Source organism: Perna viridis, chromosome 1 (genome assembly GCF_037379345.1).
Source record: "Perna viridis isolate PV_CMFRI_1.1 ecotype Kerala chromosome 1, ASM3737934v1, whole genome shotgun sequence".
NCBI lineage: Eukaryota > Metazoa > Mollusca > Bivalvia > Mytilida > Mytilidae > Perna > Perna viridis.
The window spans coordinates 15,081,141-15,106,736 of record NC_142445.1 but is presented as its reverse complement, the minus strand read 5'-3'; the positions used below and the strand labels follow the sequence as shown (position 1 = coordinate 15,106,736).

General features: G+C 32.4%; 2 protein-coding genes across 2 annotated transcripts; one reads left to right on the top strand and one right to left on the bottom strand.

Moving 5' to 3' along the window:
• The first annotated feature begins 4,124 nt into the window (after nt 1-4,124).
• LOC148627407 (M-phase inducer phosphatase 1-A-like) lies at nt 4,125-5,000 on the top strand. Its single transcript, XM_088564833.1, has one exon. It carries the CDS (start codon nt 4,125-4,127, stop codon nt 4,998-5,000), a length of 876 nt encoding a protein of 291 aa, XP_088420959.1.
• A 4,645-nt stretch (nt 5,001-9,645) lies between these two features.
• Nucleotides 9,646-22,986, bottom strand: LOC148627406 (uncharacterized). The gene is made up of 4 exons (XM_088572547.1): nt 22,857-22,986; nt 20,307-20,706; nt 12,689-12,801; nt 9,646-11,321 (listed from the first exon to the last, which is right to left on the bottom strand). The coding sequence occupies exons 2-4, from the start codon at nt 20,703-20,705 to the stop codon at nt 9,767-9,769; spliced, it is 2,067 nt and encodes a 688-aa protein (XP_088428673.1). The 5' UTR covers nt 20,706; nt 22,857-22,986; the 3' UTR covers nt 9,646-9,766.
• Between the last annotated feature and the right edge of the window lie 2,610 nt (nt 22,987-25,596).

Sequence of the window (25,596 nt, the reverse complement as noted above, 5' to 3'; positions counted from 1 at the left end):
AGGAGTACAGTCCATGAATGCACCAAAACGAAACCAAGTTCCGATGCACACTATATGTACAGTGATATTTTTTTTCCTTGAGAACTGGAGTAGAAGCTAAATTGTTTTTTGTTTATTATATTGAAATAATTTCTGCTGTTTTGACCACTTATAGGATAACATGAAATGGGTAGTACAACAATGTCTTTTAACATTGTAACATGAAATGTTAGGTATTACAAAATGTGTGTGCAATAGACGACAGCCTATAATTTCCCTAGACATAGAAACATTAAAAACTATGTCATTTTACAAAACAATATTAATCTTTTGACAAAATCTTTTATTGAAAGTTAGAAATTAGACAAAGGTGGCAAGTCATAGTGGCGATTTATTGCCAATTTTTTTATTAAATGTTTATTGCATTTGAATTAATTACAGGTGTCTAAGTTCTGGTAATGAACCAGTTAGTAAAGACGAGACTTGTGTCTCTTGTTCATTGTATGCCGTGTCGATTGGCTCTTGTTTTATATGTGTAGTTTCTATGTGTTTTCTCATGAAAAAATGACCGTTACTTGAGAAAAAAAGAAAGCGAACACAATCATAAAACAAAAACTTTTCAAACGCCAGGCAAGCATTGACTTTGTTTTCGGAAAAAGTTAATTTAAAAGTTAAACACTGAATTTGGTAAACACATGACTTATTTCATTCTGTTTGAATAAAAAAAAACATGGAATTTTGCATTATAATAGGTGCCCATTGATAATTCTACAATGGCTAACATAACTCGAGTAATTCAAGCCCTCAGCGTTAATGTAGCGATCGATAGTAAGTTGAATATAACGAGTGAATTATTTGGGTTAAATATAACTCAAATATAACTGAACAGATACATTCATGACTTCCTATTTCTGGTTTGAAGTAACACCAAGTTCTCTTGTGGTTCGGTTTAGACAGGTTTCACTATATTGTTCAAATACATTGTACATGTATTTTAAGGTTACAGACCACCAATTCAACCAATGAGCATTTGGAACGTACGCAAAAATAGTCCAACGTAGAAATTACCTCTGTTCCTCATAGTGCTGTGAAAAAAGTTCTTATCTTATTTAAAAAATTCAAACAGTTTCTGAAAGGAAAAACATTTCTGTACATTTTATAGGTGCATTTTGCTTTTTGTGATGTGAAGCCTAATCTCCATAATGATTTTTAAATATACCCCTATCTTGTGAAAACACTGGGATTTCCCATGCTATTTATAGACCCTTCACTTCCGGTGACCAGTACTGCACTGCAAGTCTACTAACCCCACATGCCAATCTGAGGATTGTGAGCTGACATATGTAGAATCATGCTGATATATAGTCCTCTGCAGGTTAAAGTTAAGGTAAAGTCCAGAGAAGCCATGCAATATTGTGAAATTAGCATAGAAGCCTATGGGAAGTGGAATTAGTGGTTTTTAGCCTTAAGAAAGGATATTTCCTTTTCTTTATTAATTCGTTACGGTTTGTTTGTCTTAAATAGTTAATGTAAAATCTTCAAATGTACATGTAGTGTGCCTGTTTTCAAGTTAATTTTGTTTTTGGTTTTTAGGGGTATGTCTTTTAGTTTAAACATATTTATTCAAATATAAACACAAGCAAATACAGTATACACATTTACATACAGACTCATGGCAGGATTCGGAAAGAAGCTAGATAGCTTATACAAAGTTCCGTGTCCTTAAGAGTAAACTTGCAAGAATATTCTTAGAAATAAGATGCATGTGGAATGATTTCCATAATTGACTAGTAAATAAGACAAACGAATAGAAAAACAAAAATGGAATTACAAAATTAGTGTAGAGATGCAGTACATGGAAGTCATGCATTTATAAACCTTTTACTTTTGATAATAAACTTCTGAACTTTAAGAAAAACTTCTACATTTTGTTCAGCATTTAGAATATTTGAGCCATACAATACATTTACAGTAACAGTTACATCAAGTTCCATAGAAAAATATGATTTCATTTCGTAATAAAGTATATTTGGGACAAAAGAGCAGAAAATGGGAAGTTGATTCGACAGTTGCAATTAGGGGAATTAATAAGGTTACGACTGAACAGATGTTTGTTGGGTGAAGCACTGTTCATTCGCAGTCTGGCATGTAATATTTGCCCTAGTCGTGTACCAATGAGGTAAAGATTCGGACATTTTATCAATGTTTCTTAGTTTTATTTCTAAAAATGTTAGTGGAACTAGAACTCCTGGTATTCTGAGGAAGTTTGTTCCACAGTTTAACTGTTGCTGGCAGAAAGTATTCAGAATAGAAGTTAGTTCTCGTGCGAATTTCTAAAATATTTTGTGATTGTCTAGTATAATGTCCATGCAAGGAATCAACCGAGTTTGGAATTAACGATTGCAAATACTCTGGAGTTTCCTTGTTGATAATCTTTTTATAGTATTGTTTCTGGTTTTTGGTATCATTGGTTTGTTATAGATACGCTTTTTAAGGTCAACTACATTTGTACTTCTTTCACTTTGGTTCTATTTTTTATTTTAAGGTAACAGACATTTTTTTTTGCTGATATAAATACAACCGTCAGACAGGGATATGATACTGACCTGTGAATTCGATTTTTTTATCGTGCAAATTCAAGATAACTAATACATAGTTTAAAGAATACAAGACTGAGAGTGAAAGGGTTTCTGTTGCTCTGTTAAAGTATTAATTTTTGGAAATATCGGCAAAAATACGGAAGCATCAGCAGTTGTGTGATGCAAATACGTCACTGAATTCCAAAATCATGGCCTAAACATTAACACATAAAACAAAGATGGAAAAAAATATTATGCAAAATTATGTGAAGTTGTTAAAAAACACATGTTAAATCGTTATAATACAAGATGACTGTGTTGTATCTCGGTTAGAATCAAAACATTATTTGTTGAACCCAATGTATCATAGACTACATGTATCAGTATTAGTCATAAGATACATATATATCATGCATCCGCCGGACTTGCAGTACCCTCTCCCTGTTTAAAAATACGAATCCCCGGGATTGATCCAAGGACAACAGAGGCCAATCCACGCCCAATACACCTTCCAGTTACATCTTCTTTCCTTTAAAGTAAGTTTCAACAATGTAGTAAACGTGTAATAAATTTTAATTTAACGAACAGCTGCGAGGGTACAAATTAAATATGAATTAATATTAATTTTTAAAAGAAACCCACACATAGTACAATAATCTTGTACTTTGACATGTATTAAGTCGAAAGTCAATTATTTAATATAATATCTTGACGTGTTCATTTTCAACATCATTCAGTACTTATATAAAAAAAGTTTTAAGATTTTTTCTTCAAGTAAGATAAAAAAAATATTGATTTAAAGCATTCCATATATCCACACATTATATTTAGTGATATTATTTCGTTTTATTTTACGTTTTGATATCGTTACTACGAAAAATTGTTTTTTAAAAAGTATACTTTGATACTGACATAACTGTACAGGTTTCATGGTTTTGTTCTTGCTTAATATATGTAAAAAATAAAATAAATATAAAAAATATTTATGGTCGTATACATATACACTTCCTGATATATTATTTTTATGCAAGAACAGCGATAAAAAAAATGTTATGATATAAATTATGAACTTTAGGAAATATATATATATACATTCTACGATTAGCATTTATTAGTTAACAATATCAAAGTGCTATTTAATCGATGAAATTTACATTTTTGGGAATAAATGTAACATTTGCGTAACATTTTATCGCTTTAAATTTACCGAATTAACATTGAAAAAATCCTCAATGCGGTAAGATAACGTTTCATTGTCAATTTAGTACATTACCGATCACTCGAAATGGTTGACAATCTAATTGCCACTCATTTTCTTTGAAATGTGACAAAATCCAATCAAAGTCCAAGCGGAACTCGTTAACGTCAATGCAGCACCAATCAGTATCCGTGACCTATGTTGCAATAAGGCAAAAACTTTTTCCTTGATTAGAGTAAATTTGTGAGCACCACTCAACGCACTAGAGATTATTTACTAAATGTCTATCAAAGACTGTATATATTTTCTGATTTGCCTAATGGCTATCATTATAATTTTGATATCGCTATTCCTACAATAGAAGAAACATGCTCACTAAAGCTAGCAAAGAACTATTTGACAATTCTGATGAACTTGGTTCTATGCCTGAATCATTTGCGTCATTAAGGTTTGATCCAACGCCCGTGAAATCAGACGACATAATGTCAATCATCTCACCAAAGGTCAAGAGAAACCTATTCGACAAGACGGCTGAACTTTCCGGTTTCTGCAAGGACATCGACAGCTGTTCAATTTCAAAGAAGAAGCCAAGTTTGGAGACAGAATGCAGTGTGAAAGAAAGAAAAATATATATTACTGCCAACTTAAAAGAAATGGTCAACAAATTAGCAGACGACAGCACTTTGATAGCAGACGGATCTAGAACTTATGTTTTACCAACTATCAGTGGAAGTGGAAAACATCAAGACTTGAAAAGTATATCACCGTCAGTACTCGCAAAAGTTCTAAACGGTAGTTACAATAACGTTATTGAAAGTTACAGAATTATCGACTGTAGGTACCCATATGAATTTGAAGGTGGCCACATCCGAAGTGCAGAAAACTTGTACCTTCACGAGCAAATACTGTCTATTCTCCAACAACCGACTACAGGAAGACAAGTATTAATCTTCCATTGCGAATTCTCGTCAGAAAGAGGACCGAAGATGCTGAGATTCCTTCGAGGTAAAGACAGAGAGCTCAATAAGGAGAACTATCCCTCCCTAAGTTACCCAGAAATTTACCTCCTTGATGGTGGATTCAAGGCTTTTTATAGTCAATACTCAAATTTATGTGATCCAGTCAGTTACAGACCAATGCTTCACTCCGACTACTCATCAGATTTGTGTCACTTCCGGACAAAATCAAAGACATGGACAAAGGATGAGAAACGTAGATTTGCCAAGAAGGCTATGCGGTTTTAGACGAAATGACTGAGGTTATAAATAGTGTTTCAAACAAATTTTAGTGCCATTACAATATTTATGTTTAGTATTTGTTACTGTCTATCTGTGATGTGAATGTTTATCTGTTATAAATTAGTTATAAGTATAAATATATTAAAATTGTCGGCAAAAAGTTGATGTTTGAAATGATTCTTGCGTTACCAGTAAATAAAATTTGGCGCAAAAACATATTCAGATACAAGAAGAAGTCTAACACCCCACCCCACCCCCCCAAAAAAACAACAAAAAAAAACAACGAAAACTACAAACAATTATATAAACAAGCAGCAAAACAAAGCAAACAACTACAAATCACACACACACAAAAGGGGAAAGCAAACTTTGAGTGTTCTGAAACTTGGGAAAAGACAAATTTTACAAATGTTTACTTCAATTTTGTCCCGTAAACGTTTGTCAAAAGTGCAAATACTGACAACCTTGCGTTACACATGTAACTATATGATAAACAGCGGACTCCATCTTTACAATACAAGACTGCTGTTAACATGCAGCAATGCATGGTACACCTTTCATACTTTACCATTTTTATTAAAAATCTTTTTGTTTGTCTACGTAATTTCTCACACTAATGCATCGTAGTACATAACACTTAAGCAATAATGTGATATAGTGAATGGGCTGCGAGTATTCACATTGCACCTTCATGAAGAATTTTTTACTCGGTACCTTGTAATTCCAATTTATATGAATCAAGATCTCGTGAGACTTTTTGCTATAGGACTATTCTTCATTATTGGCCTGTATTAGTTTATCACTGTATAAAAAGCAAGATTTTTGTAACTAAAATTTCTAGCTTTTTAGTCATTTTGGAATTTTACGAAAGAGAAAGAAAATACTCTACAATTGTAAGAATCATCATAAAGCCAGGAATCTCAACTTTCTAATGGTATATTATTTCTCACAAGCTTTTATGCGATAAAAACAACAATTATAAAGCGTATTAGCTTTGAAATGGTCCCCATTACTGAAATATTTGAAGTATGTATTAAAGCGAAAGAATGCTTTCATACCTTGCTAAAATTTGCCTTAAGTTCTAAAAAGATCATTAATGGATGCAAAAAAATATGAATACATCTTCAAACATTTCATGTAAAACAAAAGGCGCCCAATTTATCGTGTTTACATTTTAATGACTAAATATAGCATTTGCTGACCTGTAGAAGTTTAATGGTTCGTTGCTGAACTTTTAATTGATGACTGTCTTAACGTTAATCATACCACCTCTTATTTTTTTATATAATTTCTAAATTGCGGATAACGTTCATTTTACAAGCAAATTTGCATTTGTTTTGATAGTTTTAACATGATTTTTATTGCTTACTTTCATTTTGATAGCGTTAAGGTTGTGATAAATAATATGTCATATTAATAATAATAATAATAATAATGATAATAAAAATAATACTCAACTACAGTTAGCAAATACTACCACTACTTGAAAATTAAAGCTGTTTTTCATTCAGCCAATGAAGAACAATCATTATCTGTTTAAATGGACCGATAAATCTGCGTAGTTCTTAAAATGTTTTAGATGTAGTACTGATATATTTTCATTAGTCTTTAAATTAACTGGCCATGTTAAAATCCTGAATATTCTCTTGTTTTATTATTATAAATCATCGGGACCAAAATTGGAGAATTTTAGAACCTGCTATGTAAGATATGTTTGACTCAAAACAGGCTTCGGATATATTGCTACGATTTGAAATGGTTAAGAATTCACATGTAACTGTACATTTATTTGAAAACATTTATACACAAAACACATGAGCACTTCAAAGTAACAATATATCCTTAACTAAAGGATATTGTATGGCTACTGTACCATAACACAGAAAGTACCTAAACGTCAGCGTGCATTAACTTTAGATTTCATAACGAGTGAAAACCTCCGCCCTTTTGGAAACCACCTTTTGATTTAAAGTTCGATCGGATACTATTCTGACAAGATTAATGGACGTTTTAGTAGGTACCAAAAATGAAGAAAGGCTTATGAATGTATGATAGCGACATAAAAATGACACAATTTTCGGTCAACATCATGAACTTTTTGATCGATATGATGCGACTATCTTCACCATTTAAAATATCTCGTAGTTTCCATTTTTTAACTTGGATTTAACATCACATGATCAACTTAGCGAGCGCTATAAAAAAAAGGCAGACAACTCTTACCCAGCATACTGGTGTACCTTGTCAATATTCCCAGTGTTTTGTAGAGTCCGAATTACACTTTTATTCATTAGTTTTCTGTGTATTTTATTAGCTTTAAACTTGGTATTACTTATGCTGTTTTGTCTAATGTCTGTATCCTGTTGTACCTGGATTGTAGATATCTTGTTCTAATCATGGTATCTCTGCTCATAACTTCGCTCACTCCCGGTGTTAAGCAAGTTAAAAATAGACTAGGTTTAGCGTAAACAGTAATGGAATGCGGACTTAATACACGAAAAATTGACAAACTGAAGCGAAGCAATCTAAATTATAGTTATGATTGAACTTCAAAAGGAAAAGAACGCGAAACATATATATTAACAACATATAGGCGTAAATTGTTAATGTACCATACTGGAAAGAGAAAAAAAATCTAATAATGTTTAACACGTTAAATTACTTTTGCAGATGTAAATATCACACAGATTTTTTTTTTAAACATTTAAAACTTTTTGCCCATATAGGGTTTATTGCAATAATGTGAAGAAATCAAAGACTCTCGCTGTCACAGAAAATATTAAGTGGGTATTTTCAACGGTCGACATTTCTAAATTTCCCTTTCTTGGATTGTTTTCTTTTAAAGTAACGTGATGTTTTCATGGTAGTTTAAAAAGTCGGTTTATTTTTAGTCTTCTAAATCTATCATAAAGCAAGCTTTTAACTAAGCTCTCCGTTTTGACCGAGGTAAAACTTTTTTTAAAGCCAGATAGATGTAACTTTAAAAAGTTCCTTTTTTTTTTAGAGAAAATTGTGACCATACAAATTTTCCAATTTCATTTTACATCTTATACACGTAACTATGAAAGGAACACACATAGAAGACAATCATGCAAACAAACTGAAAAACAAACAAACAGACAAACAAACAAACATATATTCCTCTCTCAACCACTGTGCCGTTATAAATGTCGCCAAAGTGTACCAGTCAACCAAATAAAAAAAATAGAAAAGTCTTGCAAGTGTTTTGTCTTTCTTTATCTATTACTTACAAGTCTCGTAACCGCCATGTAGAGAAAAGTTACTGGTAACAGTTTTAAAAACATTAATCGGTTCTTAAGTTTGAATAAAACATTTGATGTAAAATAAGGCTTTTTTAATCAAAATGAACAGCGAAATTTAACAGTCTAAATTCAAGGGACAAAGACAAAATCGATTAAATATAAAGAGAACTATTAATCTACACATACACACCGAAAGAAATCACACACATACAAATGTAACTGAAAATAATAGTGCAAACCAGAACGGCCGCGTGCAGGTCCGGGTGTTAAAAGAATAGGCCTGCAACAGCGCTAAGCTTGTCGTAAAAGGCGACTAAATAGTGCTCAGAACCCTAGCCGGGGGCTAGGGCGCTCTGCCCACAGAGCAACTGGGATGTGTGCCCCAGTTGGTAGAATGGGGTACCCCTGGCGTGTTACATGCTGGGGTTGTCAGGCTATAATACGGAAAACCTGACCGCAAACCATAGTGGTGCACCGTGTTGGGAAAGATGCCACGTTCCTCGCACGTTAAAGAACCCTTCTGTGGTATTCTGTCGGAGTAGGAACCATGGGGCTCCGCCACAGGAGGCTAAATTGCCCGACCCTACCCACCTCTCCCTATTTCCAGTGGCAATCAAAATTTGTCGACTCAATTGTCCTTGTGTCCCATCCCTTTTTTAATTTCATCATCATTGCATGTTCATTTTGTCATCCATTTCATGTTCATCGTCTGAATATAGCTGAAATATTGCTGCTCGGACGTTAAACCCCAACAAACAAACAAAACAAACTAGCAAACCAGAACGAGACCAATAAAAACTGTATCAAGGGCATTACACACCATTTCGGAAAGATGAAATAAATCTTCATACAGAAAAATGGGCTATATGGAATAAAATGTCTTCGTCCTTGTAGATGTGCTTGGTTTTGAGTGTGTCTCTCTACGCAATACTTACAAAGAGGTAAAGGTATTATTAGGACTCTCTTAAAAGTGGACTATATTGCTAACTATATCAATATATAGCTGTAACAGACATCAATGATATAAAACACGTGCTTATCTAAGCAAGAAAGGTTTAAATGTTTGTACCAAGTCAGAACCATTGCGGTGATTCATAATCCAACTTACCAGTGTTTACACTGATATATCCATTGGTTATACAGGCTTCTAACCATTCCTATTGACTACTGCCTAAATTTTGTTTTAAGAGTGCATCAAAAGTGACCTCGAGAGACTATCTGGACAAAATAAGTATAGTTTCTACCTGGTTTTCTTAGGTAAATTTTATAATTATCTTTTATTCAATATTTATTTCTGTTTCGAATCCCTTAACAAGCTACTAGCTGTTGTTGCATACACAAACGTTTCAACCACACGAAAGTGACAAGTAAAAGAAGTTTAATTGTTTGTTGCTTGGTATTTGGGGGAGGACTGTCTCATTGGCAATCATACCACATCTTCTATTTTTTACAATTGTGCGGTATATAAAATATATCTTTACATTATTGTTTTCAAGCTTTAATTTTAAATTACACATTGTTTTTCAAGCTATCCCATGGCCACCTATCTGAGTAATCACAATTAAATTTCAGGGCTACGTTGGACTCTCGACTTTTTGGCATCAGAGGATCTGAGTAATCCCATAAGCTATCCATGGCATCATTTAGAGAATCACTATACATAAGAGGTGTCCTGTTTGTTATATTTAATACTCCACTACATGAGACATAACTCTCACTATTTCCTTCAGATTTCGTAAGACATCTTGCTTTGCACATTCGGCCACAACTATCCGTAGCTGTGATAAAAACTTGTGTTGGTTCCGTGTCGTTTTGTTGTGGCTTTCTGAAAGCTATATATCCAGTGTGAGATGAAATCTTCTGACGATTATCTACAACAACATAGTCTTCATACCATCCACTGTAGGTAATGCCATATGAGACTAGATTCACTCTGAATGCCCCAGATTCGTCTTCCACGCAATTATCGGACTTAGCCGGAACGCCAGGTTGGGTGCTGACACTCCTATAACTTGTATCATCATACATATCACGATCTTTGACGACGCCATTTTCTATTATGAAAGACTGTAGTTTGATTTCCGGTGGACGTCGTTGAACAACGACAACAGGCATAAACGCCCAAGCATTGATGTCTTCGATGCAGTCTATTTTGTAAATATTTTGTATAGGTGGCCCTATTGCCGATTCAGGTGGAATTTCTAGCATAACCTTTTCATAGTCGATTTCGTCTGATGTTTTAGAATCCCCATCATCTTCACTTCTTAATTCGTTGTATGTATCTCGTTTCCCTCTTCTTCCCATCCACCATGTCCATGGATTAAAGGTCGAATATGTTGGATATTGGATAGTCATAGTTTGTCTACTTTTTGATACGCAGATTTTTCTTCTAGGATCACATTCCAACCATTTAGATCCACAATCCAACTTATACAAGCTACATGTTGGAGGCGGATCATAGAAATAGTATTTATCAGTCCAGAAGTTTCTGTATCCATCTATATTTCTCAGGCGTCCAATACCTGGAATAGGTGGCAAATTATCCATTAATCTGTTCGCTTGGTGTAGTGGATCTGTAGTGCTAGGATAATCCGCCTCTGGGTTTATCCGATACTGAATTTGTTGTTTCCGAAAAATTTCCCATATACAATCAATATACGCATGATGCATGAAGAAAATTGGGTCCATAGGCGAGGTACTGACGTCGAACATTTTCCCACCTACCCATTTGTGAACGAGGTCATGTTGTCCTTCCAAGCTCGTTAAGGGATTTCGTGATGGCTCAATAATTTGGTGATTGTAACGTCTCGACAAAATGTTCAAAACTGTTCTTTTTGTCATCAGTTGCCCTGATCCACCACCAATATTTCTTATTAAAGGTGTACCATCGATATTGAACCAATGTCGAAATGAACCGGTAACAACCTGACCATTACCATTTCCCATAAACTTTTCACTCCATATAATTGAATTGATTGGGTTAACTCTCATAGCTGAGTCTAATGTGGAATCCCAGTACGGAAGTGTTACTCCTGGTACCATTTTGTCCAAGGAAAATTCGTACCTAAAAGATTTGAGATATTTTTTTTAAATTCATTTCTACAAAACGCCAATTTTAATGTTTTAGTGGAATACAAATTTTGACTTTCTATCAAACAGTGGAGATTTTGACGTTGTTTCAAAACTTTTTTAGTGTTAATTATTTTTACATCTCTTGTATTATTCGTTTTAAAGGATATTTAGGCTCCATCGGCACTCTCATCTTGAAAGAAAACACTTTAAACATGCAGTCTTATCATTAATTTTCCGAGCCTCAAATTGTTATTATATAGTTATCGGGGATATCATACCATAATGTAATTGCGCACCTGTTATTTTACTTATTGCAAAGAAAGAATTTTGGGGTTCCATCAGCATTACAACGAATCTGCTTTTGAGTCAGAAAGATGGCAGAGGATACCAATTTTTCTTATCAACTTCTTCTAATATGTTTGATGGAATTTTACGAATCTTCCAAGGAATGATATTCAAGTTCTGTAATAGTGAAGATGTTGTTTTATTTTTTTCTTAAATACGTTTGATTTTGTTTCCAATTTTCCATTGACTCAGTGAAACAGTTTGGAGTATCAATATCTATAATCAATGGATTTTTCTTACAATTTTAAAAAGTCATAATAAGATAATTTCAGTATGTACCTGATTTTAGTAATGAACCCACAGCTTGATGGTAGAGGGTTCATTTTTGCATCCCGCAACTCCTCCGACAAAATTTAAATGGTGGAAGACAAATTTTATCAGCTAATGCTATATTATGAATTTTTATCCAAATGAAATTAAGGTTTCGAGTTGCATGACCTTTGGTAGGTTCGTGTGGGTTTTGGGTGTCCATTTTGTGTCTGAAACTCATCTTAAACTCTTTAATTAATCTAAGTGAAACTTACTGGAAACAATCATTAGGCAATGTTATTGTAACTTTATTTGCATTCATGTTTTATCTAAATGAACTTTAGTTTTTCTACAGGTAGCCTAACGAAGACCTAATAAAAGACTAACTAAGGGACCCATCCCGAATCTGAGGAGCACTAACTATACGGTTAATTTTACATCCAGATGTCTGACTGCATGTAAATCCTAAAATAAGTTCATTTAAATATTGAAACATATGGGAGCGGGATATCCTATTTGAGCTATGATCAAAGTGATTCAAGATTTTTATGCATGTTCATAGAAATGAAAGTAAAGTACAGTCTCTTTGGTTAAAACATATTTATATTTTGTGTAATTCTATATTGTATATTACGGTCAAAATGTATTTATGCAGAAAATGTTACAAGTACGTTCTTTTGTTCTAGGAATCCTTACAGTGATACTTAACTATGAAACTAAATAATAGACCGATTGAAAGTTATTTGTTTTATGATAATTACTTACATTATCAACAATATTCTGTGCCAACCCATAAAGTTTGGTCCTCTATGCGCTGATCTACCAGCCATTCCACTATGAAATATCACAAATGCATCGTATCTGTTGGGTTTCACTGACTGAAAACAGAAAACATACGTCTTGTTTCTGTGGTGTTCGTCTTCGTTATACGTTCAACAGTATATGTTTAACCTCTTGTTTCACTCAGTGTGATTGAGGATTGCTATTTTCATTTATTTTCTGCATAGCATTGTTCTACGAACGATGATCAGAAAGAAAGCCAATGAAAAGTACTTTTCTTTTACTTACTGAAGTGCATCACCTATTTTGTGAAACCTTTTTATTTGAAAGAGCAAGAATAAGGTCAACTCAATAATACATAGTTGAGGAGTAGTAAAACAAAAATTACACTAAGGAAAGAATTAGATGTATTAGTTCTGAAGTGTCCATGAAAAACTCTGAGAAAGAAATATTTCTAACTTTTTTAAAAAAATCAATAGTTTTAGCAAAATATATGATTGGTATTTTTGTATTCATTTACCATCACAAACAACCCAACAAAACAAGATAATGGAATTATGGATTACGATTTTTAAATATAACTTGATTTTCTTATACAGTTGCACTGTTCTCAATTTAAACCACATATTTATAGGATGCTATTTGTTGACAATGTATAAGATGTTGTCAAATCAGATTACAAGTAAGGTCTTATAAAAAAAAACCTGTTCCTGTATATTCATACATAGTAATTTTTGTAACACACTTTTTGGTGAGGTGAATTATATATTTTTTCAATGTGTTTGCTTTAAATTTTCTTCTCAAAAAAATCATCGCCAAAATCGAGCAAACAGTAATTAATTACTTTATCGCTGTGATCAGGGAGTAACATGCTTTAACGAAATTACATCTTATCATGTAATGAAAAAATGTCTATTCTAAAGCTGAATTATGTAATAAATTTTAAAAAAATAAGTATCATTTAAACCATTTTTGCTTTTGTCTTGTCTTTTTTTTTTGGACAAAAGTGTTCATACTGTGTTTTATTAAATGATTGTAACAGCGATTTTGTTCATTACATATAAGTTCAAAATGAGTTATAAAATCAAAACTTTAGCAGTTTCCCTGTGTACACATAACAAAAATCAAAACGTTAGCAGTTTCCCTGTGTACACATAACACACAGTCCTCATGTTTTACATATCATACTTGTATAGTATAACTTAAAACACCGAGGCATCATTCCTTGCATTGCATATGGTAGAACCTCTCGGTGATGGATTTGTCTTCATCTTTCGATAGATTTGGTTATGAGTACTTCTTGTATACACTAATATTTTGATTATGGTCTTCCTACATATTTTAATGCTGCTGATGAGAGGTTATCCCTTGAAACACGTGTACAGCATATCGAAGTTTATAATATATTAAACTGGTATTTTTTTTTATATTTAACATATATACGTAAAACATAAAGAATTTTTCGAAGACGATAAAACGCCTTGCATGAATTTCCAGTAAGAAAAGTTTTGTGATCGGTTTAAGCATTTGTAACATTCCAAATTTGAAACATTACACAAAAAGCAGTATTTAAGAGAGAACACAGATGTTTCATTCCAATTGGCCGAAGGAATACAATTTTACACCTTGTGACTTGATATGTTACCACTGTAGCTCAATCGAATTATCTCCTTTATGTAAGTTTTAAAAAGCGGCTTATATACTTATTCCGCATTTCAAAGATTGCTGCAAGGTATTCCAAAAAGACGTGATTCTTTTGAAGTATTAAACTCCAATTACAATTGAAACTACTTACTCCCATGCTCAGCTAGACTGATTCATTATGTACAGGACATGATTTACCTATAGCGATCGTGTCTAAATTTCTTTAATCAGTGAAGTGGAGTGAATTATTTATCCATTTTCTATTGTAAAAATTGAATACAAAATGGTCACTTCGGCGCAGAGAAAAAATTTAATCAATATAATCATGCAATTTCTCAAACCGTCGTGACGCTGTCATGTGCCTAGATCTAAATTACAAACCTTCGAAGAGCTTTTGTTGATCTGAAAAAAAGTGTAGAGCAAGCCGTTGTGTCGGTTCAACACGAAATATGTCTTTTCTCTCATATAACCAATTTTCGTTTACACTGGGTTTGTCGGTGATTCAAACAAATTGAGAAATCAAGCTGAAACATTCAGGCAGTCCACATTAAAATGTACATTTCTTTACAATAAGTTAACACTGCCGAACTCTTTTTCAAGTGAAGACAATCTTAAAGAAGAAAACAACAGACGGCTACAACTTCAAAGTCATTGGACAAAGTCTGGTGAATTGGCGGTTTGCTTCGGATATTGTCTCATTTTTATGTTCTCGATAAAATATAAATGAAAGGCAGAAGTGCTACTTCATATTCCGAAACTATTCGTGGTGAATTTAAAAAAAATGCATAGTTAGAACTCAACACAAAGACAACAAAATGGGAATCCAAATGGGGAATAGATAATAAACTGTAGATAAAAGGTGTAGTGTACATGAAGATTACTGTAGGGAATTGTCTAAACTAGAAAGGTTTTTAAAAATGTTGAAGCAGACAGTTATTTTAACATCAGCTTAGTAATTTAATAATTGAAATGATTAAATAATTCAAAATATTCAAAAAATGGTCAAGTATTTCGTTTGTTGAACGAGTGAAAAAAAGAACCACATTTGGTGTAAATCAGTTGGATAACCTTGCAGCTGTATCCCGATTTTACACGAAAACCTTAACATTTGTAGTGTGTATACATGACACAATTAACATCTTCTTTTCATGTTTGTATTTTATAACAACTTAATCTGATTACACTTCCAACTTAAAGCAAGTCAAGGAGAGACTCGTTGTCGTAATCTAATCGTAAGTACATTAATAGCTTCCTGATAATTCTTTAAGTTCATCGGTTTCAAACGGCCAGCTGTCGCATTTTTTATTCCAAAATATAAGCGATATAAGCATACTGAAATATTAAAAAAAACCAAAAAACAAAAACAAAAAACAAAAAACAAAAAAAAACAAAGAAAAATAGAATTGATCCATGTTATTTAACAAACACGAGTATATACTTATGTTTATATAACATTGTTAATATAGGGAATAATGCAGTTAATTTCAAGTTGTTCTTCTCTGGATTGAATTATTATTTTTTATTATTACAAAGTTTTTATATAGCGCTCATCTAACACAGTTAAATATTACACTAAGCGCTTTACATAACACATTCACACACACATGCATACCATCACACATACACACTGTATATAATATTAACATAGGCTTATGCATAAACAATAATAATAATAATAAATTACAAGTACAAGATTTATAAATATAAAATATATTAAATTAATATATGAAGTAACATTGAAATAAATTGGGTTTAAAGTTAATGTTTCAATTAACCAGTTTTAAAATAATTAAAATCATAATAAAAATTAAAATTTAAAATATACTAGTTATACTAAGATATTTTATATGAAATTCTAAACAATGAAAAAAAATAATTAGCATTACATAAAATTACTGTCTAAAAATGCATAGAACATTTATTAACAAAATCTAGGAAATGTATGCAAGAAATATATCTATATAAAAGAATCAATATCATTTATTTAAAACTATATAGAGACTTAAAAAAAATATAGTGTATCTATTGATTATTAGAATTACCGTTTACCTGGTGAATAAATAAACAGTTGAGTGGATAATTGTCAAGGAGACTTTCTATTATTGCATTATATTTTTATATACGTTTGATAGACAGTTTAAATCTTTCTGTCAATTGTCCAGTTAACTGCTATTTATATCGTCACGAATGTGAAACAAATGGTGCATGTTAAACAAACTACCAATGTACTTTAAAGTCATGACTTTGAACAATAACTTTGCGTAAGTCGGCTAAAATTTAGACAAACATCAGGTAATTTGGAAGTCGCACACTCGATACAAACGTTTATTCATTTCTTATTACCTCGATATTAGAATGGTCCTCACTATTAAATAGATTGATTGATTGTTGGAGTTTAACGCCCAAGCAGCAATATTTCAGCTATATTCAGGCGATGAATATGAAATGGATGATAAAATGAACATGCAATGATGAAATGAAAATAGGATGGGACACATGTATGATGGGGTTGACAAATTTTGATTGCCACTGGAAATAGGGAGAGGTGGGTAGGGTCGGACAATTTAGTCTCCTGTGGCGGAGCCCCATGGTTCCTACTCCGACAGAATACCACAGAAGGGTTCTTTAACGTGCGAGGAATGTGACATTTTTCCCAACACGGTGCACCATTATGGATTGCAGCCAGGTTTTCCGTATTATAGCCTGACAACCCAGCATGTAACACGCCAGGGGTACCCCCATTCCACCACCTGGGGCACACAACCCAGTTGCTCTGTGCTCAGAGCGCCCTAGACCCCGGCTAGTGTTCTGAGCACTATTTTGTTGCCTTTTATGACAAGCTTGGCAGCAGGACTATTCTTTTGACACCCGGACTTGCATGGGGCCTATTAAATAGACGAGACTTATTAAAAAGACGTATGAACGGACAGCAATAAAACGCAGTTGCATTAGTACCAAAAAACGGTAAAAAATAACAAAACCACAACAATACGTTTTTGTTAGTAAACAAAACAATGTTTGTACAAAGTTACAGGTTGAAATTCTTTATCAAACACGAAAAGGTGGAATCTGCGACTACTATTCAAAATGTTAGAATTTTAAAGAAAATATTCGTAAGTTTGCATTTAGCTTTTTTTTAATTGAAAAAAATACGGATCTGCCATACATCCTTTTGTATTTTATAAAGGTACGTTTTTAAATTACGTCAGATTCAAGCCAGTTTGTATGTGAGCAGTGTCATTTCAAAATTTTCTTTCATAACATTCATGTTGCATCCTTTTAATTCAATTTTATTTTACAAAGGTCATCATTAAATACATTTTGCAGAACATGCTCATTGAAACATCATAAATGCATCGTGTGTGATACCAGTGGGAGATAAATTCCAAGACTGTTAACAACTATAATTTGATTAGTATATCAATAAACATTGAACAGTAATATGATGAGAATTTTAAAAAGCATCAGTATCACTACTTGTTCCTAAGTACTTTTAACAGGCATAAATACATAAATACATAAACCGAAAAATTTTATTTCGGAAAACGTAACTTTAATTGTTATGAGGGCAAAGGGCGGGAAGATCTGTCTTTAAAATATGTATTTAAATGAGTTCGTTTATATTTCAGTTTAACCAAAAGTTATACGCAAATATTTGGTTGAATGATTTTTTGACCAATTTCGAAATTATGCCGGGATATCTTTCTTTGTTTATCCATTTTCGTGTCATTTCCGTTTGTAAAACGAAACTACTATTCGACAGAGTTGAGAATGGCTTTATTTACATTCGGTAAGGTAGCTATTACTAAGATAAAATCCTGAATGCACACTGCGTAGTTTCATTCAGGGAACGTAACATTTAAAAAAATAATTCGAACTAAAAAGCTAATCAAAGAGTACATTTTAAAAGTTTTTATGGTGCCCTTAAATTGACTTCATACCAATATATCATGGACGTCGCTGCCATGAATGAACTATTTAGAAATGACGAAATATCACCCGTTTGTGTCTATAATTATTCCACATTGTCTTTTAGATAATTAAACTTGTAATGGTATTGATTTTTTTTACATCTCCCTAAAATGCAATGCGGTATAAAGTGGTTAAGTTCTCCGTCGTTATGACCGTCGGTATGTCCGTCGCAATATGTAAATTTCAATCCTTCTAACCTGTCAAATATATGTTTTGTGAAACAAATTAATTGATTATAAGACGATATTTTTATTAAAGTTGATTTAGGGTTTCTCTCAGCGTTATATGTAGTATCCACACGGACAGGGTTAATTGATATCACTTGATGCAATTGTATGAGTTTTTAGGGAAGGAATGATGAATAGGAAATGATTTTGCTATATACTAATTATATATTATATACAAATTAAAGGATGGTTCTTATTAGGGTAACATGGACTTTTCCATGGACTGATGGTAAGGGCACATATTTATCTCCTCAGTTCTTACATACTATGAAAGATTTTATGAAAGAAGTACCTATTCTGTATCATCAACTTGAATTAAACCCCAGAATAAATCTTAGGAAAACTGTCTGGAAATTACTATCCGTAAAATGCCATTGTGCACCTGATATTTTGATTTTTGATAAAATAGTACTTGGGTTTTAAGAAACATGGGCATTGACTCATACAAATGATGACAATGTGCACAATGACAAATGATTTGTTCAACGTGTCATAGCTTTCCTTTCCTCTTTCGTCTACCCTGAACTTGACTTTTTATGAGCAACTCGGTGGGTGTTTCTAGAAAAACAGAGGACGCTTAACCTACCGGCGCACCTGGTCTATGCTCCCAGTTTTTTAGTGGAGTCCGAGTTGCTCATTTACTTTTTTTATTACTTTGTATGTATTATTTTGGTTATTCATGTTCTTTGTTGTATGTCTTTGTGTTTCATGTCTCGTCTTTTGTCTCTAGATTATATTCTTTTGACTTCCGCTAGAATCTTTGTTCCCTTGTTTACTCTTCCGAAACCATAAATGATTCTATGTAAAACTTTCTGGGAATTATAATTAGATCATGCCAAAGTCGGGCATCTAACATTTTGATGTTCATTCCTAAATAACGTTGGTCTGTGCCATGGTCATCTATTGATAGTATGTATGGAGAGCCAATTTTCATTCATAACTTCTAAAAAAAGTTGTTATATTCTTATTTTCTTATCAAATTATGCACAGATACTACACAGTTGACACGAACAGCATATAGGAGGTACCAAACAGCAACAGTAACACCTCATTTACAAGTGCGCAGTTATATCTAATTTTTGGATAATGATATTTTGTACCTGATTTTCGTTTTCTTTTTCTTTTTTTTTTTTTTTAGTTTCCAACTTATCGTATCAATAACAAAAGCACACTATATTAGTTTTTTTTTTGTATATAGATGCTCAACAATACAGATATAGTGATATCAATAGCTATTTATAAAGAGCCAGTTTAGGGAAGGAAAGAGTTTGTTTATGAATTGTCGTAATGAGACTAAGATTGCGATGTTTTTATGAAAATGAATCGACTAACTGCACCATTTCAAAAATGTTTTTGTTAAATACCATTTACAAAACAAGTTCTTATTTCAATCACAGATTATGTTTTGCAAAATGCATGTGTATACCTTGTTTAAAGCAAAGATCTACAAATAAATTGTTCCATTGTGACGCCAACAATGCTTTCCACATTTTATAACGATTTTAAAGAATCCATCATTTACTTCTAACTATTCTTTTTAAATAAGTACCAACTGTTCACGGTGAATTCCGATCCTATCTTATTTTTATATTTTTTCACAGACCCAACCCCATCTCCGAAATTCAAATGGCTGCTACTGACCTAAAATTCAAGAGAATAAAATTTTAAAAAAAATATAAACATTTAAAACTTGCAAACTTTACAAAGCTATTGCACCTCTTTTTTTCTCTTATAAAGTTCATTAACTTTTATCATCTTACCCTATCTCTTTTCATTCTGTTTATAGCTAAATGGTACTTTTCTCGTTCTTTATCGGATAACATTCTATATTCTTTTCTCCTTCTTCGCTGTTTAGGAGGGGTTCTTTTCTGTCTTTTTGATGTTACAGGGTGCAGTTCAGTCAAAATTTCAGCAACCCACGTCAAATCATGTTCTGTTTTGTTGAAGCAGTGACGATGAGTTCCATGTTTCCATAAATAATCTGTTATACAGGTTATACAAATATCTTCACTTGGAACTTCTGTAACATTACTGTCTTCCGTCTTCAATTGAAAGCATTCTCCTAATTCTAATGGAAGATCTCCAGTGTCTATTAGTGCTTCCACGAGAGAAAAACATTCTAGAAATAGGACAGCAATTGTCCATGGACTAAACTGCATCCTGGAAAAGCGAGTTGTGAAAAAATTATTAAAAAATAATTCTTTGGTATTCCAAATAAAACTATTCTGGACACATGCTGTTAGATTTATAGGTCCATTGATCTGCTGAGCAATTACTAAGTATTGTAAAGGGATTTCATCTAACTTATATTTCTTGTTTTCCATCCTAAGTTTTGCTTCTGTTTTGTTAGTAATAGAAGTCAGTTGTACGAGACGGATACATAAGTACATGGTACTGTAAAAGTTTTATAAATTTCTTGTGTGATTTAATACTTTATTTGGTGTTTAATATATTTTGAGCCCTAAGTATTTTGCCCTTATTAGTATTATTTTGTCACCCTACTTTGATAGCTGTAACACTTATTTAACTCACATTTGTCAAATGTGGTAAAACAATAGGTTACAATGAAGTTGTATTTCGTTTAAATCCAATGATTTATTGCATTTTTGGGTGTTTATTTTATTTATTCAATAACTTTATTCTCCACCAAGTATTTTAAAAAAGCTTCTTTTGTGGAATAAAGAAATATGTCGTCATAAAATCACAGAGCACATGTGTTGCCTGCTCTTCTTATCATATACCAGTTTCTATATGTATATCCATGTAAAATGTGGTCTTCCATGTGCGCGTTAATCGTTAATAGTCAAAATGATCCTCGAACAACTTGATTTCGTTAACCGATACTGATATTTTACATGTACATGAGATCAGTTTTTTTCTTCATGCAATTAGTGTGTGGATTAAGTCCGTACAACCTCCCACTCATCAATTTTAACGTGATTTTCATGTATTCTTATGCTCCCAATTTAGGAATCAATTGGTTGTCAAAAATAAACTGAAGTACTTTTTGATTTTTTGGCCACTTCTTTTATCTGGTTAAGAAAAAAATCGATACTCTTGGCTGTTTTTGTATTCTTCAAACTTGTAAATTTTGAACTAAGTAAACAAAAATATGATTTCATTGAAACAATGTCTCAGCTTTCTTATGGAATCAAGAAAATCGCAGTCACGGTTTTGGAGATAAATACAAAAAATATACAACTGCCCGTACGAAAAAGTAATAAAGGGAAACAAGATTCAAGGAATTCCCAGGAAAAAGCCTAAATAAGGGAAACAAACACACACAAAATAGACAATGAAATAACCAAAATAACAAGTATAAGGGAAGAAAATTAATGAAGACACGGACGCCACTAAAACTAGGAGCATGAACCAAGTAGACCGGTATGATTAACATCGTGTGTTTTTCTTTTTTTTCCGCCATGTTGCTCATAGAATGTTACGTCCAGGGGTAGACGAAAGATGAAAGGAAAACTATGACACGGTGAACAAATCGATTCTCGTGGGACATAACGATACTCATCACGATCCACGAGTTCAAGATGACGACCATAAAACTTTTGTAGTGACGACTTCAATCTTATAGCAGCATAACTCCGTTCCAAAAGCCTGATTGTACTAATTTTAGCACAATACAATATACTACGCGTAGTTACGGCCATTTCGAGCATTGCATTTGAGTTGAGATACGAAAACACCATTCGCATGTGGTTAAGGGGTGTTGCCACAAATGAAAGGAAAGAACAACAACAAAATATAATAACAATAACCAAAAACAAAAAACAAAAACAATAAAAAAAAAACACTGTAAATCTCACATTTAGGTATTTAGAATTAGAGAATTAAAATAACGATGTATCATACATATCTGCTATAAATTTTGACACATTGTGAGACATTGGGCTATAGGATTATATGTCAATTTATTTCATTTGTGATATCTGATCGCGACTTAGATGTTCGAATATTTGAGTCAAGTGAGGTACAAATATAGGCTTATCGGAGAATATTTTTTCCGACAAATTGATTCGTGAATGAGAGGTTTAAAGGTATCTGAAAATCATAATGATCTTGATGAGTGGGGTGCATGATGGGCCCTACCAGTCAATTAAGAAAACAATCTTCTAAGAATTTAACCAGCAAAAAATATATGAAATAAAAGTCAAGTTTTTTAGTCAAACTTACGATGACGGCATATTTCAAATCTACGTTGATTTACAGCATGTGTTTAAAATTAAAGAATAGGTAAAATGACTAAAAATTACGCTGTCCTTTATGTTTTGCAGCAGGCACAGAATGTGTCATCTTACCTGAATTTCTTTTTGTTGAGATTTTTTTTTCAATACTGTGTTCCAATTTGGTGCCAGGTAAAATCCGTGACAATTATAACATAGAAACGATTCAGGAGTAAGTACAAACAATAAGTTAACAACAGTAACAATTGATTTCCTTTCTTTTATCTTCTGGTAAATTTGCAGCCATGAGTTACAACACAAGATTCGTGTAAGCAACAGATTTTACACTGACTATATACAAAGATATCAAAGAAAAGAAAAAAAAACAAATATTTCCTCAATGAATAATCCTATAAAAAGTCAAGTTCACGATCTGAAGGTCTCATTTTCTTGTTGCTTCATGTTTGACGAAGTCACCATACTGTGCTAATTTTCCAGGTAGGAATAGGACCAGCACTGAAGGTTAATCCTACAATAAAAGTAATAAAGCTTGTATTTTTATGGTACACATAAATATGTTTTATTTCATTTAGCTCTGTGTAAAAATCAACTGAATTTGAAAAGAATTACAAAGATTTGTCAGTGTCATTATTGTGATGTATGACATTATTGAGTTGACCTGTCCCAGTAAAAATATAAACTGACAGAATTAGTCTACCATTAGCCATATCAAATTATATCCTGATCACTTGACTATCTAGGTACGAACAAAGTGTCATGAATAGTGTACCTTCATATAGTGTACCTTGTATGAAATAAGAATTCGTTCTCTTACGGTGAGTTCGAACTGAATTAAAATGTACTTATTTTGTTTCTGGTCATGTGACCAACAAAAATAAAAATAAAATAAGTTATTCGTTAGTTCATGTTAGAGTATTTCAGCAGCACCTGGTTTACTTAATTTGACATCGGTATCATTGTTAACAGCTTCATCGTGAGAAACAGTATTTAAAATGTTTCAGCAACTAATAAATAGAATAATATAATAATCTCTCTTAGCGTCATTTGAAATCCTCAATTAAAAGTTGTGAACAACCTTCCAATTTCGTCAGCTACAATATAGAAACAAATAAGTTTTGCTCAATAAAAAATTAAAAAGTGTTTTTTTTTCCATCAATTCAGGTTTTGCGTTTGATTATCAGGCCTTAGTTAGTCGTATTCATCACTTATTAATTTTGACCCAGTACATGCATATTCACGGAATTAAGGTTTTTTGCTGAAATATCACATTAAATTCATGACACATTGCCAATAACAAGTTCTAAAACAGTTTAAAGATATCTATCAAATATATTATGTTATATCAAAGGGGGAAAACTTTTTAGCAATATTTAGAACTAGAATGGCAATGAACGAAGGCAAATTAAACAATGACAGAAACTGTAAACCATTGACCGAACCGAAAAGAAAAACTGTAAACCATTGACCGAACCGGAAAGAAAAACTGTAAACCATTGACCGAACCGAAAAGAAAAACTGTAAACCATTGACCGAACCGAAAAGAAAAACTGTAAACCATTGACGGCACCGAAAAGAAAAAAAGAAAAAAAAATCAAAGGGACGTCGCGTAATGAAGTACAGTTGTTACTTACCCTACGCCGATCTGGATATTAGTAGCAGATAACCCATATACTTTTGTTTCTTTTTGTGTATTATTTTTTTTTTATTATTTGGTGTTTTTTGTTGTGTATTCCCTTTATTACTCGTTAAGTACCGGTATGCATCATTTAAATTCTTTTAAATGTTTCTTTTGAAATCTTTCCTCTACTGTTGCACATTTTTGTGATACAATGATGGTTTATTTTGATCACGCAATATTTTTGAGAACTTATGTTCAACTCGAAGCAATAGATATGAATAAGAGTTTAGTCTGAGCCAGTAACTGATCATAGATTTGACAATGTCATAATGTAAAGGAAACAGGCCAATTTAAGATAAAACAGCAAAATGGTTGCAATGTATCCCAAAAATAAAATTCACAAAATTTAATGACCATTTTTTTTTCACAAACAATATTTGAATAAATTATGTTTAAGCTAATTAGTCAATGTCTAAATTTGGCTGAGAGGGGATAAAATGTACCTAATACGTAACATGAATTAGATACATGAATTCTATATTTTAACTTTAAGTTTGATAAATCAAAGTGCTGATAGCACTGGAGGTTTTGATTGTTTAAATACAAAATGTAGTAGCATACACAGTCAATTTTGATAGACAATTTTTTTTTTATCAATTTGAATTTTCCTGCCAATTTTACTTGGTTAAAAATACTGCTCTTTAATTCCTGTTTATCATTTATAAATATTGAATAAAAAGGACGAAGATTTTGACTAAGTGTGTTAAATAGAACACGCTTAACACATTCAAGTTTCTTGGCACATTTTACAAAAATCTAAATTTCCGTATAGCAAGTTTATTACTTAACATCTTTTAAGACCAAAAAGAAGTCCCTTAATTATTCATTTGATTTAAGACTAGAACTAAGTTTATAAAAATCACCTTGTCTATTTGACCCTCAATTAAAAAAAATACCAATCATATATATTGCAAATTTCAATATGCTGTACACGTGTTTCAAGGAGCAATCTCTCATCAGCAGCATGAGAATCAAATATATAGGAAGACCTAAATGTTGATTTCCATCTTCATATCGCGCATTAACTAAACGTTATTCCTCCTCAATCGTTACAGAAATGTGAGACATCTCTTAGTTCAGTGCTTTAAATGACACAATGTAGGCAAAACTGCTTCTGAGCCTTTTAAATTCTGTTCAATTTCATATAATTTAATTTAATTTAATTTGTAACAAGCT